Raw genomic sequence first — 19,502 nt, forward strand, 5'->3', positions numbered from 1 at the left:
CACACCCAGCAGGAAACCGGCTGTAACCTTCAAGACAGAAATATCCTGACTCAGGGGCACTGCAGGTTTGAACAAACCTCCGGTCTGAAGAGGCACTGCCGATATCAAATTTGCTTTTTAAAATTGCTTCTCCTCCCTTTCATTTCCTTGTGCAGAAGATTTTTTCAGTTACAAGGGCATCTCGTACCTGCCATAGCCAGGAATTGGCTGGAAGCCCTGAGCCTAACTGGAAGAGATGCTACTAACAGCCTTGGGTGCTGGTGAAGGGGAAACCATTCCTGTCTCAGGAGCACCAGCAGGGAGGTCAAGAGGAACAGCTTACAGTTTTGTAACCCACTAGCAGAACCCTGGAAGACATTGCCTGGAGATGAAGCCTCACATTTTTTCAGGAGCAACATGCTCCTCCCGCCGCACCAGCCTCCATTCCTCTCTGTCCCACTCCTCTCCAGGTTGGTCCCTATGTGGCAAACCCCTTCCTCCTCACCCCCCCACCCCACCCCAATTTCCTAGGATACAGGACTAGAGGAGCTTGCCCTGCAGGGACTGTACTTTCTCCCCAGAATCTGCCAGCTCGGTGTGCTGCCTTCTCTACTCTGCCCCTTGGACTTGGCTGTGGGAAGGGGGGTCTAAAACTGCCCAATTTTTTGCAATTTATATTCTAACAGAAAAGCTAGCTCTAAGTTTCCAGCCATGATTAATAATCCCAGAAGGAAATCGTTATGCACATAGACCCTAATGCACCAATTTGCTTTTTATTTGAAACTTCTTTTCCAGTTAGTCTACCTTGATACTCACTGCAGAGGACAGGACTGCCATGAGGTATGTGGTTTAATTACTCAACTATCAGATCGATGGCGATATATTAAGTGAGCAGGCACCAATGGGCTGATGGGTAGCATCCAATTCCTTCTATAACTCTTCTTTTTAATGAACATTTTTATGCGGTGGGGTTGTAGCCAATATTAGCTGTCACTGTTTGATAGCGCTCTGGAACTGGAGACCTTTAATTGCCTGCTTCTGATTAAGTTAACAGCGGATACTAAAGGCTGGCTTTGATCATAAGAAGAAAGTATGATTCAGTCCCTTTCAGCCCATGCCAGGTCTGCAGCAGTATTTCCCCAGTGCACAACAGAGTGGGAGAAAGGTTGGGTTTTTTTTTTTTAATCTTTTATCTGTCATTTTATAGTCCAAGTCCCGGGACCCAATTTTGCTGGAGTAATACTCCCTTGGGGAGTTGGGGCTGCACTGGTCCTACTAAAATGAGCTCTTCAGGTTCCCAACCATTTTTTAGTGTAAGATCTGACAGGTGGAATTAAAAATTTATTGCACGGTATTTTTTTACGACCACAGGACACTTTGGGCTGAATTCAGCTTTGGTGTAACTCCACTAATCTTCAGTGGTTTTACAGTGTACCACAAATCTGACACCTTGACTTCAGCTCTGACACCTTTACCAGCTCCCCTAGGGAGGGTTCCCCCATGGCCTTTCCAGAAAGCTAGTTTACCTTGAGCCATCCTGCGTAGAAGAAGAACTGTAACAGTGTGAAGATTGGAATGTAAAGATCTAAGTCATGTCCCTGATACCCTTGGTCAGTATCCAAAAATTGGCGCCCTATCAGGCAGGCAAAGAAAAAAGTATAGACTGCAAGAGTAACAACCTGCAAAGAACAAAACGTCATTGAAATCATGCAATAATACAATCTTATGCATAAGGCAACACATACCCAAAAGCCTCTGACTGCCTTTTGCCATGTAACTTACAAATCTGTAGGGAGGTGTTAAAAATAGAGAGGCCACAGGAATAAATACAGCCAGGAAGAAGACCCAAGAAACATAAAAACATGTCAGTGCTTCCCTCCCCTCTCCCAGATTATGCAAGGCCTTCACAACATCTCCGCGTTAAGTATGACTCAAATAGTTAGCCAGGCATCCATGATCCCGTGGGACTCAACGCACACTCAAGAGCTCAGAGACTCTGGTTGAGTCTATGGTTGAGTCTATGGATGTTTTGCACCAAGCTCCCCTTTTATGGAAATTGTATTTCGAATTTTGTAAAGGGTAATAGCTCAGTACCTGGGTATAGACCAGTGGAATTCCAACCCAGTCATAACCAAACAAAAGACTACACCAAGACCGGTACTTATTCATCTCCTAAAAGGAAGAAAAGAAAAAAAAGAGAAAAACAAGCCCCAACAAACTAAAATTGCATGGTGTTCAATTCTAAATTATAAATATTTCATTACAGTTAATTTTTGCACATATAAAAGGTCAGGGAGATATGAAAGTATAGCATGTATTAATTGATACCATAGCTATATCCAGCACCCACCCCATTGTCACATTGAATATTCACTTAGTTTATGGAGTTGAAATGCTTAGTATATTACGTATTACTTCACAAATTATCTTTTCTTTCTATCTTACCCACAGTCTACTGATACATGAAAGAGAATATATTATATCGTAAAAAGGATGTTTGACCACTTAATGAAATATTCAGGGAGATTATCTTCCCTGAAACTGATATTAAAATCATCAAAATGTCAAATTATTCTCATCTTTTTTCCCTGCAGCAATGGAACAAGTATGAATTTACAGTGACGTTACAATAATTTTTTACTCATCAATTTGTTGCTTCCATTAATACCTTCTTAGTCATACAAATACAAGCCCAGCAAACTGCTGCTGTGTGTGCTTTCAGAGTACATCGGTATACAGAGAAAAGCGGTATAAATCCTGAGTGAGATCATTTAGATGACACTGGAGAGCTGTGCACACTAAATCAAACTGTGTAAATGAAAAGCCACCATGTAGCAATTTCAGGTTAGTTTTCTGTAGATTTATTTTCTCGACTTACATTCATCAGTGTCTGCAGGTCTACACTGTCTCGAATTCTTCCTTCTTTTCGTGCCTTTGATGCCAAATTTCCAAACCAGACAAATGGAACCCAGTATTTCAGGTGGGGAGACTTAAGGTCATCAAAAATTTTTCTTTCATATCTTGTCATAAAACCTGTTTAACCCCCCCAGAAAAGAAGACTTCATTTATTCTGTGCTTTCTGTGCTACTGATACTATAAATTTTGAATATGTTTGAATCTGTTTATGTGATATTTGCATAGGACTATGCAAAACACTGTTTATAATTCTAACTAGTAGCCTCCTCCTTTTTTTCTTTTTTTTTGAGCTTTTTTTGCCAGGATACACCTTGCTTGAAACAATTTCTTTTTGCGATAACTACCTACTCAAAATCCCTCTTGATCAATACATACAATAGTTTGCTATTACTGTGTTCTCATACCTAATTGATACCCGGATACATGCAATACTAGGAGTTGTACAGATTACCCTCTGGTTTCATATTCTACTTTCCGAAAAATAATGAACTGGATGTATCAGTCAAGAAACTACCACTTTTCAGCAATGAAGGTTTTTAGCAGCATCTCAATATATGTTGTAAGGGCAGTTATTTGACCTTCTGATTCTGATAATTTTTTGGTAAATCTGCAAAGCAGTGAGCAAGCAACAGAGGATACAAGTGCATCCATGAGACAGTGCTCAACAGAGAGTGTGCCTTCTGCCAGCGAAACCCTTCCCTGCCAGATTGTGTTTTGTGCTTTCTTTGGGGTTACAAAGGCGTACAAATAGATGGAAAAGGAATCATGCACAGAAATCCTGCTGCTAGCGGGACACCGGGCCAGATGACGTGCTGCGGGGCTGCAGGCTGAAGCTGCTCTCTGCCTGGCAATTTGCCTCACCGGGGTGCTGGGAAGGTATTAAGTTTCCTGCCGAGTTCTCCTGGCCTCACCAAGCCCTGCTTTCCCCTGCTGCAAGCAAGTCCAAGGTCAGATAGCAGGGGAGCCAGGGCAAAACCTGCACCAGAGCAGCTCGCTGCCTAGGACTGGCATGGGGGCAGCTGGTTTTTGGAGCGGGACCTCCAACCCCTTAGGTTTTGTGGGTAAGAAAGCTCTGCTCTGCTGTCCTCCTTCCACCCAGCCTTTGAGAAAAACAATCTCACAAAATTTGTGAGGGGGAACTTCACATTTTCCTTAGTCCAAATCCTGGATTTTCTGGGATTAGGACAATCTTCAGGTTTGGGGGATGTTGGTAGTTGCTCAGGTGTGTGTTAGCTACCAGGGTGGGTATAAGGTTTCTTTTGCTGTGTTGACATTAACTCTGAAACAGGACAAAGTTAATAACATGACAGCCCCAAAATAAGGGCCTCAGCCAATTAATTACAAGTTTGAGTGCTGAAAATTCAGTAAGGGAATTGAGAATAGACAGAATTTTCTTCCTAGTCTCCAGCTAGTAACTAAGAATTAGCCCGTTGTTACTAACATTGTTAATGACACATGAAGCAGCAAAAAAGTAAATACACACAAACTCAGTTGTGTTTGGTATGAAAACGTGAGTAAGGTAAAAGGAGATTTGTTAAACACGGTGACCTGCTTAAACATTCTGTTGTTGAGGAAAATGCCACTGTTGCAGTTGCAACAAGTCAACGCAGGAGGTATGGAATAATGCAACTGCTGAGAAGGAACACAGGGAGAGGACAGAAAATTCTGCAGAAAAGTTCAGCAGCAAGACACGCTATTCCTGCAGTGCCCTGGAATTTGAGAACAGACTAAGATACAGCTTTTAAAAGATCCCTGGGCACTTTGCAGCCAGCTCTCCTAATCAGCTCCACAGAAATAATCAGGCAACCAGACAAATGGACCTGCTACCATGACCCCTGACTCCTAAAAGTCAGTCTTTCAGGCTGCCTTTGATTTTGGCGGGCCAACCTGCTTATTATGGGACGGGAAAAGATCTTTCTATCAGGCTGAAACAGACAGACAGAATATCAGAAAATTGACAGTCTGGAGTAAATACTGGATAGAAATTACTGGAGAGGCTCTGGGAAGTCATTATATGGAAGGACACAGCCCGAGGGGTCACAAAGAACAGCAAAGCTCCAAGGATCAGTTCATCTCTCCACTGAACTGGGTACCTTTTTGTTCAGAAAAGCTCAACAAAGCTTTGTTCTTTTAACAATACCATTCAAACTGTCATTCTTTTTAAAGTTAAGGTGTTTGTGTTTATATTAATTAAATATTCTCTTTGACGGATATTAATAATGCCTAGTATTCTTACCACAGAAAATACGGAACAGTTGTGGATTGCTCTTACTGCTAGTGAAGGTTAGGGCAATACAAACAATATGCAGTTCAGAACTGCTTGTTGTTACTGCAGCGGCAAAGAAACACTTTATATTCCATCAAATATAGGGGAGGATATCAAACCTCAGTTATTAAAATTAAACTGTTTCTAAATATGGTCACACTATTTTTATTCCAGATTATTCAAAGAGTTAACTGAGGATCTTTCTGAAAAAGAAAGCTGGTTTTGACAAGCACTGGAATACTGGAGTGGCTCCAGAAAATGGGAAAAATTTGGCAAATACTGTGCCGAGATGTTGAAAAGGATGATCTAGGGAATGACAGGGCACTGAATCCTTGTGAAGGTACGAAAAACTTGACATGGGATGCAATCAATAAAGAATCAAAGGGCATTAATGTGAACAGTGTGAGCCAAAGTGGTCTTATGGGAAAATTATTCATGAGAACACAAGTCCAGCTAGAAAAAGTCACTCATGCTCTCCCTCAAGTGATTCAAGGAGTATTCAGTTCTCCTGTCAAAACCGAATGGTTTGAGATGAGACAGGTTCAGGGCACCCATGCCAAATACTCTGCAGGCTAGTGGTTAGAGAAGAAGGAACTGAAAAAAGGTCATCTCCCACACCTCCGGAGTGTACTAACAATGCTCAAGTAGACAAAAGTTTCACTTTCTGCTTCTGTGTTATGCAAGAAAGAATTAATTTAGATACTTCGTTCCAGTAGAAGGTTTGGGCCTACAAACTTCAGCTGTCCGTAGGTATTCATGTAGTTGGGCTCACACCTCATGTTTCTCTTCAGCATTTCCTCGCAACAGTTTTGGGCTGCCCTCTGCCCAGCTGCTGGCTTGTTACTCATGTCTTTTAAGATTCGTGTTCTTGAGCACCCAGCTTCCCTGTTGCACCTGGCAGCCAACAGGATTGGTACGCTCAGGACTGCTGCTAGGCATCTGAGGCTTACGGCATACGTGCCGCAGTACTCAGCATCGTAAAGTCATAAAACTACATGCATCTACTGCCTACAGCTCCATAAAGAACGCTTAAAAAATGAAAAAGAGTTCAGAAAAGAGTTAGGAGGAAGATCCAGCACTGAAGACTGTATCTTGTAGGGAGAGACTACAGATTGTGAAGCTCCTAAGTTTGTTCTTCTCAGACTCTTCTCAGTGGGGCCCAGCGACAGGACAAGGGGCAATGAGCACAAACTGAAGCATAAGAGGTTTCAGTTGAATGTGAGGAAGAACTTCTTTACCTTGAGGGTGACAGAGCACTGGAACAGGCTGCCCAGGGGGGTTGGGGAGTCTCCTCCTTTGGAGATATCCAAAACCTGCCTGGATGATGTCCTGTGTAACCTACTCTAGGTGACCCTGCTTGAGCATGGGGGGTTGGACTAAGTGATCTCCCAAGGTTCCTTCCAACCCCTGCCATTCTGGGATTCTGTGATTCTGTGATTCAAGTCTTTAGCCATTCTGCTAAGAGGTAACTATTGAGAGAAAAATGGTGTTTTCATCTAACTAGAAAAAGAACCACCCAAGTCCATTACAAAATCCAGTGACTAGAAGATGACTCTGTGAGAGTTCAGAATGAGAATAAAATTTCACTTTTCAACAGCAAGTTCACCGTTGTGAATGTCAGTTCACCTGGGATGTAGTGGAGTCTCCAGTACACCCAGCTGAATTTTAAATCAGGGCTAGCTATATTCCTAGAAGGTATTATAGCTCAGTCAGAAATTGCAACGTGATAAAGGATGTTGTGAGTAAGCTTTTATGCCTTGTGTTATGGATGAGTCAGACTAGATTATCATTATACTGTTCCCAGATTTAAAAGCTATGAATTTAAGCCATTCATTTGCTGAAAAGAGAAACTTGTAGCAATAGTTACGCTGTGGCAGTTCTCAGTTTGATAGCAAAATGCAAAATCAGCACAAATTGCTTCCATGATGATGGTGCTGTACATATCAGATTCTGCCGCTCATGTTCATATTAAATGCTGCACTCCCATGCAGTCTGGTATGCAATGCCACAGGGAGCTAGGGAGGGGATAATTGCAGAGTACTGCCTTAATCACTGGATGTTAATAGGCGCAAAATATACCCTCAAGTGCTCAGTACTGCATCAACAAAAATTCCGTGGCATAATATGCGTTAAAACCTACAGAATAAGTACAGAAATCCACAGAGCTGACTGCGCTATCAATAGATAGTTATACAGTTTATAGTAGAATATTTTCCACTGTTAAAAAAAAAACCAAAATAAAAACTTGTTTTCCAGTCTACAATTTTTGTACAATGCTGCGACATTTTGTCTCTTTTGGAACAGATTGTCTTTAGCAATAGGGAGGCAGAGCTGGATTAGCCTGCTGGAAATGTTGTAATTTTCCAGTGCATACTAGGAGCAGATTGCTGGGGAGAGTGACAGAAGCTTCCCTGACCTCTCGCAGGCTCAGGTAAACAGTTTTGTTGAACAGCACAAGGAAGAGAACTTCAAAATCCAACTGAATCCAATGTAAACGATTTTTTTCAGTGAGATCAATGCATTCTGCCTGGATTTTTTTTTTTTTTGATATCCAAAGCTTCTCACACGTATTTGCAATGTGTATATGTATATACACACTGCATATTTTAACTTGCTACAACTTTGCTTACTAATCTCTGCCAAAGAAATAATTTTAAGAAATGTAAGATGTTCAGTAAAATACGTATAACTTCTCCTATTTGGAACAGAATCCCCCATCTCTGGTGTTCTACCCCTGACACTGACCATGCCAGTCAGAAGGCATGGCATCACACCTTGCCTAGAAATACTCAGTGGTCGGTCCTTCATAGACAAGCAAAGTCTTGCATGATTGAACTCTCTTCCCCACCATCACACTCACTGTGTTATCAAAACAAAAAGAAAATAAAGATATGTTTAATACTTTACATTATATATGCATTTAGATATAATAAATATATCATATTTATGTAGTATATGTAAGTATATAAGTATGTAAGTATATAAGTGTATTTATCCCTGAAAAACTAAGCTTAAGGTGAGGTTGTAAATGTAAAGAAAAAACCCGTGGGGTTGGGGCTTTTTTAAGTATATCTCAACACTTAAAATAAATGTTCAATCTGCTTAAATGCAATCTACTTAAAATAAATCGAGAGAGAGATGTACTTGTGAAGCGCCTGCAGAGATCAGCCTCTGATACATGAGACAAAGTTGTATCCTACACATCGAGGCAATGCCATATAACAAGTCACCATTCCTACTGCATCGTACTATACTGCAACTACATTTTCTTTCACACTTCGGAGAGTGTTGTACCCGCTCCATATGCCTGTGTGTTTGGGGCAGGCCTATTGCCTCCATGACGTCTGAAAGCAGATCCGCATGAGTCTCAAACTCATTTGATTTCTATAGTGTTGCTAGATAAAGACTTTAAGAGCAGTAAAGATGCACGCTTAAGGGCACGTCATTTAAGTCACTGACAAAAACGTGGTAGCTTTGACATGGGTTAGTATGAAGCACACATGGGGCCAAAGAGGAAAGAAAAAAATGAGTCTGTCTCCTTCCCTCCCTGTGCCCCCACCTCTGAGGGAAAGGAAAGAAATTTTGGGGAGGAGGACTCCAGTACCTGCTCCTACCACGTGGTCCATGGTGGGGAACCTTTTGTACACGGCTGTGCTGACGGAGCGAAAGATCAGCAGAGACGTTAAATTAACGTAACGCATGAGAGTCCTCCTTAACAAGCGCCCGTATTCATCTCTGCCCTGGACACAGCTAGAGATGAGGAACATCAGACGATCTGGCCACGGCAAGTTCACAAACTGGTTCCACCAGCGATTCACCACCAAAGTTACGTAGAAACCTGGGGGTTAGAAGGAAAAAAAAAAAAGTCCAGTGCCTATCAGGATTTCTGTTTAGCAGAGTGTTATTCATATCACTAAGCTGCTACATTTCCCAGAATAAATGCAGTAAGTCACATCAAAGCCCAGGGTGCAGTCAGTGCTAATTATTTAATAGACGCTGCAACTTAATGGCCCATTCCAGCTGAGTATCTCATACTCATGAACTTTCAAATTTCCCTTTCTGCAGTAAACCTTGAGTGGATTTAGTGCTTGGAAAGATCAGGCAAAAAGTATTGGTGTTAGTGGGCACTAGACATATTACTCTTTTGTTGGCATATTAAGAACTTGAGCATAAATTTTTGATGTGACAGAAGTGACTTGAATTTAAGCAGACCTGTTGGAAGTTAATGATTTTTATTATGAGCCTCTAACCTCCCATACACCCCTCAGCTCTGAAATGCTTCCATGCATGGGCATTCACAAAATGCCTGAACAGAGACAGCGTTGGAGAATGATTTCACATGTAACTGGTACTTACCAAGCACAAAAGTTACCGGGATTTGTTCAGCATATTTGTCACAGTAAATTGATAATTTTTCAAAGAACCTTTTTTGGCTACCTGTAAGAAAAAATCTGCAACAAAAGTAAAATGTATCTGTCCTTTCATAATATTCTGGCACTAGCTACAAAGTGCAAATATGTATAAATAACCAGGTGGGTGCAATGGGGAGCAACCTTGGCTAATGTCTTCAAGCGAATTCTTGAACACTTTTGGCATGTAATAAAGAGGCTGGAGGAGAAGACAATATTGTTCCCTGGTCTTTGCAGTTTTCTCATTACTAATTTGACTGGCACTACTAATTAGGATCAATACACTTGGAGAATTAGCATGCTATCTCATACAGACCAACGATGATAGTAAGCCGTACTGTCTGCAAGTAGACCTTGCTCTCCTTTTTCAGAGTGGTACTTAACAAAAATGCTGAGGTCTGCTTGAAGTGCAAAAGGTTACCAACCTCTAATTGCTCTATTTGAAATTGCTACATTGTTGCAGCAGTTTTTTTACTCTTACTCCTACAAAATTTTCCTTTTCCACAAGATTAAAAACACAACTGTACTTATTTTGCAGTGAGGAAAATATTCACCAGATGAAAGAAAATGAGTGGGGCATGGGAGATTTTGCCCATGGAAAAAGATATCTAACAAAATACAATGAGCTTAAATATAAACAATTGTTTTTATTTGTGTAGATCAGTATTACAGGTATTCTCTGATTTCATATAAAAGGAACACATGACAAATATTTGGTGAGTTTTCCTTACTATTGTGCAATAAAACCTGGAGCACATATAGAAAGCTTTCCATGGTGTATTTACCATGGTCTTTAATTTCATTAAAACCATATGAAATAAATGTGAGACTCCGGTGTTTCTTTACATATTAATGCTGTCATTTTCTTTCTGAGTTTACAGGTGTAGATTACTGAACAGTTTGGAAAACCAGTGATTAATCACAGACAAACTGGAGCTCATTTTCTCCTTGCTTCACATAAAAAGCAAAGGTCAAGGTAAGAGCTGAATCATGATTTTGATACTTATGTGTGGTGTGCTTCATCAATTAAACGTTTCACTGTACTAATTGATACATTGCATCTGTCACACCACTGTTTAATTCACACTGTGGTGGAAGAAGCAGCTCTCCTAACGTGACCCCCCAGGTGCTGGGTGACACACAGGTAATAACCCGTCTTGGCCCTCTGCAAGCTTAAAAATAAAGTTTGCCACACTGTCCTAGCTTTAAGCAGAACTTTGCTTTTCCTGACTATACAACCTGGCTCACAAATTATTACCTTTCAGGGTTGCTAAAGAAATTACCACTGAGCAACTGAAGACGCAGTCCTGCCAATAGAATGAAAGGTCTATACTTATCATTTAAAGCAGAGAGGCACGCTCGCCACTGCCAACTCAACGTCAGAACAGTAAAAGCTATATAACATAGGCTAGCTATGCGTGTTTATTTAGCCTGACTTCAGGAGGACGGTTGCTCAATGCTGGGCTGAAAGTAGAATCAGCTGAATACGATAGACAGTATTTTATTTATACCCTACATGCTTTCCCTGGAAGATTAAAGTCCACGTGGAAAGGAAAGGACATTAGAAATGGTCCAAGGAGAAGACCATAATTATGTAGTACCTAGGCCCCCCGTCCCCCCCAAGCCTACCACTATGAAGTGTGAAACATCAGTACAACATTTAATGAGATGTGAATTGGAAAGAGGGTACCTGTATAATACACTTATTGCTGTGTAAAGAGTGGCGAAAACAATAAATTCTCTGTACAGCAATTTGTAGATGCTGCCTTTCCACTTTAGGAGTAATCTGTGAAATCCAAAGAAAGTGGCATTTGCTACTTTGCTGGAATAAGTGACTGTCATCCTCTTGGCAGGCTGTGCCTAGAAACAGCAGAAGAGAAGCAGGAAACCAACAACATTTTAGACAGCATATGCTAACCTGAGTGCACCCTTGTATAGACAGACACATAGATATACATGCACATATGCACTTATACTAGTATATGTATAAAGAAATACATGCCATGTGTATTTATATATATAGAAAGAGAGAAATAAAAATCTTGCAGTTACAAGCCCCGTTGAGACCCGCAGATCGACTGAGGCAAGGCTGTATTTGGGCTTTGTCTCAAAGACCACCCAAAAGCAACAGCTAGCACTGAATGCAGCCACCTGCCTGGGTGTCAGTGGCAGGGACATGTTACACCTCTGAAGCCTCTGCTTAAGCTCAGTTTGCTCCAGTCCAGTGTGAGCAAAGAAAAGGAAGTAAATTTGCTTGAAATTTTTATCAAAACTGCCAGCAATCCAGCCTGAAGAAGTAAAGCTAAATTCCACAAATGCACCTTCCTCCCTGGCCAGTATTTTTAGCTGGCTTTGGTAATTATACTCATCTGAAACCAAATGAGATTTGGAGACTGCCTCTTTCATTAGCGGTTGCGACAGCAGCTGAGGTCAGCTGGGGAACCCTGTTATTTCTCGGCTTGGCAGCGAGACATACTCGTCAATACTTCAGCATTGCAAGGTCATGCAAAAAAAAGCCATAGGGCTGCTTAGGTAGACAGCGGGTGACACAGTGTAATTAAAGCAGTACTAAAAGTATACAGGTAAATATTTTATGTTGGGTTTGTTACTTGCTTAGCCAGTGTAGGGAGATGTTACAGGAACTTTTATGCACTTGCAAAAAAAAAAATCAACTAACTTCAAATGTGGATGAAAGCAGTTTTGTACGGCATGCAAAAAAGGGAGTAACTAAGGCAAGCACAAAGCCTCAAGGTAGTTATTGTGTATCATAAAGATGATTCTTGTCTATATTTTCTTGATGCCACTGTAGGTCATTTTCTCTCAGAAGAAAAAAAAATCTGAACCCCTAGATAATAGATGGCTTGATAGTATTTTATGCAACTTGGCTGTGTCTCTGATGCAGACCATAAAGTAAGCCATTAAAATTCAGCTGTAAAAGTGCCACTTTTTCCTTTAGTCACCAAGGGAATCAGCAAGGAAAAGGCACCATAAGCCTTCTACTGCTGAGAAACTGCCTCTTCTCATCTGCAGAATGGTTGCTTGAGGTTTGCCAGATTGGGCTCAGAGATTTTTTTTGTGTTATTGCTTTTTTTTTTTTTTTTTTAAGATGCATGGGTTTTATTCTTTAGCATCCAAATGATAGTTTTCCTGTTTCTGAGACTTGGCACAAGCCTTTAATTTTTTTTGTTGTCATTGTTGAACTCCAAAAAGTTCAATTCGGGAGCCAAACTGGTTGACTAGCATGCAGAAATGCAGTCCTGTCTGTTAAAAAGCCTGTGGTCAGGATGCAATGCTTAAGAAAATGGAAGCAAATATTTCTATTCTGCAGTAGAAATGGGGCTTTACAAACAGCGGGAGAAGTCTGTGGCCGGGCTATAAGGGAGGAATGGGGTAAAAAAATACTCTTAACAATACACTGAGTTTCCTGGGATCACTGTAGGAGGCTTTAGTCCTTGCCCTTTGATGCTGGAGAGTATGTGTGTTCAACCCATATCGTCAAGAATCATGTCTCTGTCTCCCCACTAATATCCCATTTGTAATGGAACCCTCCAGTGGGATTGCCTGTGCGTGGGGACTTAGATCTAGAAAAGATAGCTGATAATGTGAGGGCTTATAGCCTGGCAGGAGCCCAGACCCCCAGTGTAACACAGTGCAATGATTAGAAGATGAAGTTAGACAAATTCAGGCTGAAGTAAAACTTAAATTGCTAACTGGGGGGGGAATCCAAATATCAGAACAGAGGACTGGATAGACACCCTGTGGTTTAGAATCTTTAAGATGAGAGCAGATGGTTGGACAAAAGATGACTTTCAGGAAGAATTCACATTGCTGGGACACACAGGGTTGGGGTTGAGCAGCTCTGCTGGTCTCCCCTGGTATCTGGGCATCTGTGAAACTTTCTCTCCAGTCCCTTCTGTCGTGGGCCATGGAGGGAACAAGACTTGCAGCACCCTCACAGCATCTGCAGCTCTGCAGGAAGGCAGCAATTACTGTCAAATCCATGGCTCTTAGTTTCTGCATAGGAGGTTCAGGAAAGAGTTGTCCTCCCAGGCATTGGTGGTGCCAGTGACTGGACAGTGCCAGAAACTGGCTGGGAGCTGAACTGGACAAAATGGGTCCACCTCCTCTACGGAGCTGCAGCAAATCCTGTCTTGCAAAGCCTAGTGGATGGGTTTTGGCCACAGTTGCAGAACTGTAATGATAATAGGATTCAGGATTAAGAAAATTTCCCCTCCCACCGTTAGACTGGGAGAGTTTTCTCCACCAAGCGCAATTTGCCTGCTTGATTCAAGCAACTATATTTCCTTTAATCAGATTCCAGCCATCTCTCTTAGCATTTTACTCGATGCCCTTGGCTCTGAATAGAAACTTCGCATTAGCTTGGGAGGCACTGGACGCCCACAGCTTTTTCTTTCTGCCTCTGAAATAGGGCAAAGAAAAGTGGGGCTGTTACAGCAATTTCAGGCTTTGGTGCCTTGGTTTCCTTGCCCTGCCTTGCCTGTGATGCACTGTATTTTATTTTCCTGCTAAGCAAATGCTTTACTGAATATTTATCATTGGGTTCATATAGGGACTCCAGGGCAATATAATGTAATGTCCTAAAATATACATTAGGTCAGATTAGGTGATCTAAGATCCCTTTAGACTATATGAAGCTATGAAAGACAGCTATGTGCCTGTCTGATTAGATTTCACAACCTAACAAACACAGATTTGCACTTGTGCACTTGTGGGTTTGTTTTTTTTTTTCTCCGGGAACAACTAAAACCACTTGGGTACAGCCCACCCACCAGCGGGAAGTTTTGGCATAAAGCCTCGTGCTAGGTCTGGCTCTTGCATGGTGGTCCCAAGGCCTTGGTTCATGGGCAGCATGTTGACTGAGAATCCTTCCAACATTACTCATGGTCACAGGAAATTAAAAATCTAAAACTGAGATGGACAGGAAGAGCAAAGCATAACGATGCCCCCCAGCACATTCCTGCCTGAGCGCTGCTTTGGCTGGGGCCATGGAAGGACGGAAGAACGGAGGGCGTTAGATTAGATACCACAGGCACCGGTGCCATGAACGACTTTCCTGTTAATCGCATCGCCCTTAACTTCATTAGCAGATATAGGGCTAGGCTTTCTGCTGGTATAGATTTGCGAGTTTTGAGGACATAACACAAGTTGTGCACATTTTATCCCTGCAGAGACTTTGGCTCATATCTATGACACTGCTTTTCCTTTTATTCAGTGTTTGTTCCCTCTCTGAAACTTTCCCAACCACAGGCTGAAATGCAAGTTATATATTACTCCACTTTTGCTAAGATCATCAGAAACCTTTAGGCATAAACACCGAAAAACAAAAGATTTGTTTTTTCCCCTACTAATATTGAGCCCAACTGTAAATGGGATTTTTGCCTGGCCGAGAATTTCAGGATGCATTACGGTTCAGAGACAAACCACAGTAAAAAATAACAGCCATCAGTGTTTCCTAACTGACCATGAAAGGCACATTACAGAATGTATAAATAAATAGTGCCTCTGCGCAGACCTACCTCTTGTCATTGTATCACCTTATTTCTTGGTTTAGTAGAGAAAGTGAGTGAGAGAGGTTTGAGTTAAGCCAACTATAAAAGCAGATTAAGCTCACACTATATCCACTGACCTGCTATTTTGATTCGGCAATCCAAGCCTGAAGGCAAATCCCAGACCCTTCCTCTTCCTCAGACGTCCCAAACAAAGTCCCCTTCAGGTCTGCAATAGTCACCTCGCTCTTTCCTTAACCTGAAGCAAGGGGTTGCTGCTGCCGAGCACCAGGAGGAGTGGACTGACAAGAACAGGGGTTAAAATGTCTTTCCACTTCTGGAAGTCTGTTTTTGCCAAGTCCTCTGTCCTGTCAGTTAGAGAGGGAACAAACGCAAGCAGCAGCAGCAGCTGCTGATCTTGCTCTTTTCTAGTCTATAATTATAACGCCACTTGCCATCAGAAGGACCCCTTTCATTTGAATGAAGAATCTTGCGACAGTTTGGCCAGCACCTCCATTTTTTTACATTTTATTGCCTGTCCCCAAAATGGGACAGACAAGAAGGGAGCATTTTTCTCTGAGACTTCTCTGGAAGAGAGTGATCTCTTTGAGCCAGCCCTGCAAAGACACATCAGTAAACAGCACTGACTACATCTGAACGGGAAGACCAGAGATGACCCCACCAAACTTGGGAATGTGCCTCAGCTCCACCTTGATCCCACCCTGGAACACACCTTTGTTGCACTGCTGATTCAAACTGGGAAATCAGGACTTCAGGGTATGCTGTAGAAATTGGGCATCCCCCCCCAAATAGACAGAGTTGTTGTTACCAGAAGTCCCATCAGACTCAGTGAACCTATTCACGATGGCACATTTCAGCATGCGAAAGGCCTTCTGCGACTGGAGGATCTGCACAAGACTTCTTCCCCTCTTCCCTTTTGTAAAATGAGATGAACTCTCTCTTTTATGACCCACGGCATTAAGCGGGAGCTGTAAAAGGCGATGGACTGTGAAAGCCCAGGAGATGTCATATAATGTTGCCATAAATCTCTACAGAGAATGAAATAATGTGACTGTGAAGTAAATAAAGAAATTGCAGGAGGAGAGAGTAAGCAAGATTTATAGATTTAATACATTTTATGATGAAAGGTTTTTTCCCTCTGCCTTAGTCTCGTTAAGCTATTTGGGACCGCTTATTTAATTAGAAGTCTCTTAGAAATAAAATCAGTTGCTGCCACTGTTTGCCTTTCTCCTCATTGGCAATGGCAAAAGGAAGACACTTTGATGTCAAAGCAGGGGAGACTGTGGCATGTGTGTGTCAGGCAGTGGCCTGTGGCAAAAGATGACAAATCACTTCAGCATTCAGTGACTTGGCATGAAGAAATGCACTGCCTGATCCTATTACAGTCACTGCCCTCTGCAAAGAAAACTCCTAACAACGGGGATATTTTAAGGTCACTGGTAAAATAATTACTTAGACCTAAAACATCTTTCTTTGCCGAGTATAACCATTCGCTGGTCTCACTGAGCAGTAAATAATAGCCCCTCTGTGTGTCAGCCAGTGGGTATCAGGTGGTTTTCCTGGAGGCTTTTTGGTCTTCCTACAGACTGAAGCAGCTGAGATTGCTCCACTGGCTCTGAGCTCTTTTACAGAAGACATGAGATTTAGAGCTCCTGTGTGTTCAGAGGCAGAAATAAATGCAGCTTTCCAGCAACGTAGCTCCATTGTGACCAGTTCCGTAGGAAATACTCCTCTTTTTATTGCTAAGGTGCCCCCAAGTCTTTGCTGGATTTTCCCCAAAGACAGGCGACATTTCCATCTGTCCTCCATCTCCCCCTCCCCAAGAGAAGCAGGCTCAGTTGGTGTAGAGCCCTTGCTACCAGAGGCTGCTGCATGGCTACACTGCACCCTCTGGCTTGGCTGGGCACATCCTTTCCCAGCTAATGGTCCTCCCATTTTAAGCTGTCCAGACCCATAGGTTGCTTGGGTTCACCTGCCTGGGAGGAAGGGGGAGAGGGAGTTATAGCTTGTAACTGCTGCTGCAACATCCCCAGTTAATGAACTTACTACATTTTGTAGCTGATGCCAATACCCGTGTTAGCATGAGTGAGTGCAGACCTTTACTGTAAATTTTAAAGCAGTCTTACATTTTGATTCAGCTCTTCAGTTTAGCTTTATATCGATGTTTTGAATCCAGAACATTAACAATACATTGGCAGTGGGCTCCAAAAGCTCGTTTATTACAGAAGGAAGGGCTGTGAAAGCCATTACAGTAATGTCTGTGGTTCAGCAAGGCCTGGCTACAGACTTCTGCAAAAGTCCTTTCCTTCAAGACATTAGAAGCTGCCTTCTGCTTTAGAGGCAGAGGACAAAGATGGGAACTCGGGAGGAAGAAAACAGCAGCAAATATTTTTCCCAGTCTCTGACAGAAGTGCCAGCTAAGGCTAAGGACTGAGAAAATATTGGTTAACGGAAGTCACACTCCTTTGCTTCTGGGTGGCGTTGGCACAGCTGTGACAGTCCCACTGCATAAGAAATGCCTGCTGGAGCTTTGAGAGGGCTGATGGCAAGGAAGCCATGCGCAGGACGTGGCTGCAATGAGCATGCAGCTGAGCAGAGCTGTAGGGAGGCATCGGGGCAAAGGGAGGCCTGTGACATCTCTTCCTCTGCTCCTCCACCGCTGGGCTGCAGTCTTCCAGGGGTGTTACAGCACCGAGGATGGAGAGACACATCTGGGCAACACCGGGCACAACCGTCCCACTCCCTCCTCCTCCTCCCCCCCGTTATTGGCCACCACATGCCAGTGGCCAGAGACAGCATGGCTGTGGTGGCAGTGGAAGCAGGGTGCCCAACAGCCTCTCTGGGGAGAAGAGATGGAGCTGGAAGACAGAGGGATAAAGGGAGCAGTTTCACAGACACCGCTGGTGACCTGGCCTCTTCTCCCGGGTAGCAGCAGTGACCAGTCGAGGTTGAGCGGGGTTGCTCCCTTACGGCAAATCACCCTGCAGAGCAGAAGGCTCTTTCATGCAGCCTCCCTCCAACTTGCCCAGCAATAAATCCCTGCTGCTGCATGGTGCTCATCACTAATGAGCTTTCAGCAAGGTTAGGATAGATACACTGTGTTGGGCCGGTAGGTGTTAGCTGGGCAAGGCAGCCTCGGGCAATTTGACAGGAAAGGGGATGTTTTCTGGAGCATTATCTGCCTGGAGTTATCAAGGAACGAGCCTGGACTAGTTCCCAGAGATTCAAAGGAAAGAATTTTTTAAATAATTCTGAAGATTTCTTCCAAGGTGGTATGGTAAAGTCTACTCCATCAAACAGTGAGCTTAGGAACAGACTCTGAAGAACAGAGAGTGCTGCAGTCTCTGATGTTATTAAGAACTGGAACTCCTCTCATACTTTCTCATAACCCTTTCTTTCTGCCAAATTTGTTGAATGAGCAAATCTATATGCTACAAAGAGCCACTTGGGCAATTTGAGTGGTCTCCTAGTACTTTAATACACTATTTAGTGAAGTGCATTCAAAAAGGGTGCCAACTGATTAACTGGATAATAGGCAGCTGATGTATACAACACAGTAGAGGAAATATATATTTTTGAAGGTTAAAAAAAAGGAAAAATTTCTGTAAGGATTTGTCTTTGTATTGCTTCCCCTCTGCTAAGTGACTCTTTCTACCATAAGATGTATGGATAATTGTGGTCATTTATTAGATTTTTAAACGTAACTGAGTCCACTGCAGAAAATGAAGTTTTATAGCAAATTCTTAAATTCTCATAATAATGAGCAAGGACCTGCAAACTGTTGCTAGAATTCCAGTGCTCTTTATACTATAAACCACTAATTTTTTCACCTTCATATTTAAGAAATGATTTTGCAGATCTTGGAGAGCATTTAAAATCTATATGGAGTCTTATTACGGACTATTAATCCAAAAGAAGATCTCTTCAAGACATGGTAAGTAAGTGATATTTTGTTAAGATATTCACACCTCTGCTATCACATGTAATTATCTTTATTTAAGAGTTGTCGTATTGCAGATACCATGCAGAAATTCTGTTTGTATACACTATATTCCTAAAAGGTTACAGAAAAAAGATGGATTTGTGGAGCGTGTAAAATAGTATTTCACATTTGCAATAAGTAGTTTAATTTCATGACTTCTTGTCCTTTTCCTGACCTTTCCTAAAGGACATCCTTAGCAAATGTTGTTGCATCATCATCAAATAGGAGCAAAAGAGGTTTTTTTTGTTTTACAAGTGTATATGGTAGACAAGAATTTGAGAGGTCTCATCTACAAAAATAGTTTTCAGAAGTTCCTCTGTATATGCAGCTCTACTAATGATCACTGCTAATGGCGTATTTTGCATTCGTGTTCTCTTGATGTGCTTTGGACACAGACAAATCACGCAGAGACAAAAACATTT

At 42.2% G+C, this 19,502-nt stretch overlaps 1 protein-coding gene across 1 annotated transcript in view; it reads right to left on the reverse strand.

Moving 5' to 3' along the window:
• BEST3 (bestrophin 3) overlaps positions 1–11,412 on the reverse strand; it is an 18,047-nt gene extending 6,635 nt beyond the window's left edge. The window contains exons 1-6 of the mRNA XM_009646263.1: positions 11,261–11,412; positions 9,518–9,612; positions 8,766–8,999; positions 2,858–3,012; positions 2,074–2,151; positions 1,506–1,658 (exon numbers count right to left, since the gene is read on the reverse strand). Coding sequence (XP_009644558.1) covers positions 1,506–1,658; positions 2,074–2,151; positions 2,858–3,012; positions 8,766–8,999; positions 9,518–9,612; positions 11,261–11,412 — 867 coding nt within the window. The remainder of the gene's footprint in view (positions 1–1,505; positions 1,659–2,073; positions 2,152–2,857; positions 3,013–8,765; positions 9,000–9,517; positions 9,613–11,260) is intronic.
• Positions 11,413–19,502: the final 8,090 nt, after the last annotated feature.

Source organism: Egretta garzetta, unplaced genomic scaffold (assembly GCF_000687185.1).
Source record: "Egretta garzetta isolate BGI_Z169 unplaced genomic scaffold, ASM68718v1 scaffold68, whole genome shotgun sequence".
Lineage (NCBI taxonomy): Eukaryota > Metazoa > Chordata > Aves > Pelecaniformes > Ardeidae > Egretta > Egretta garzetta.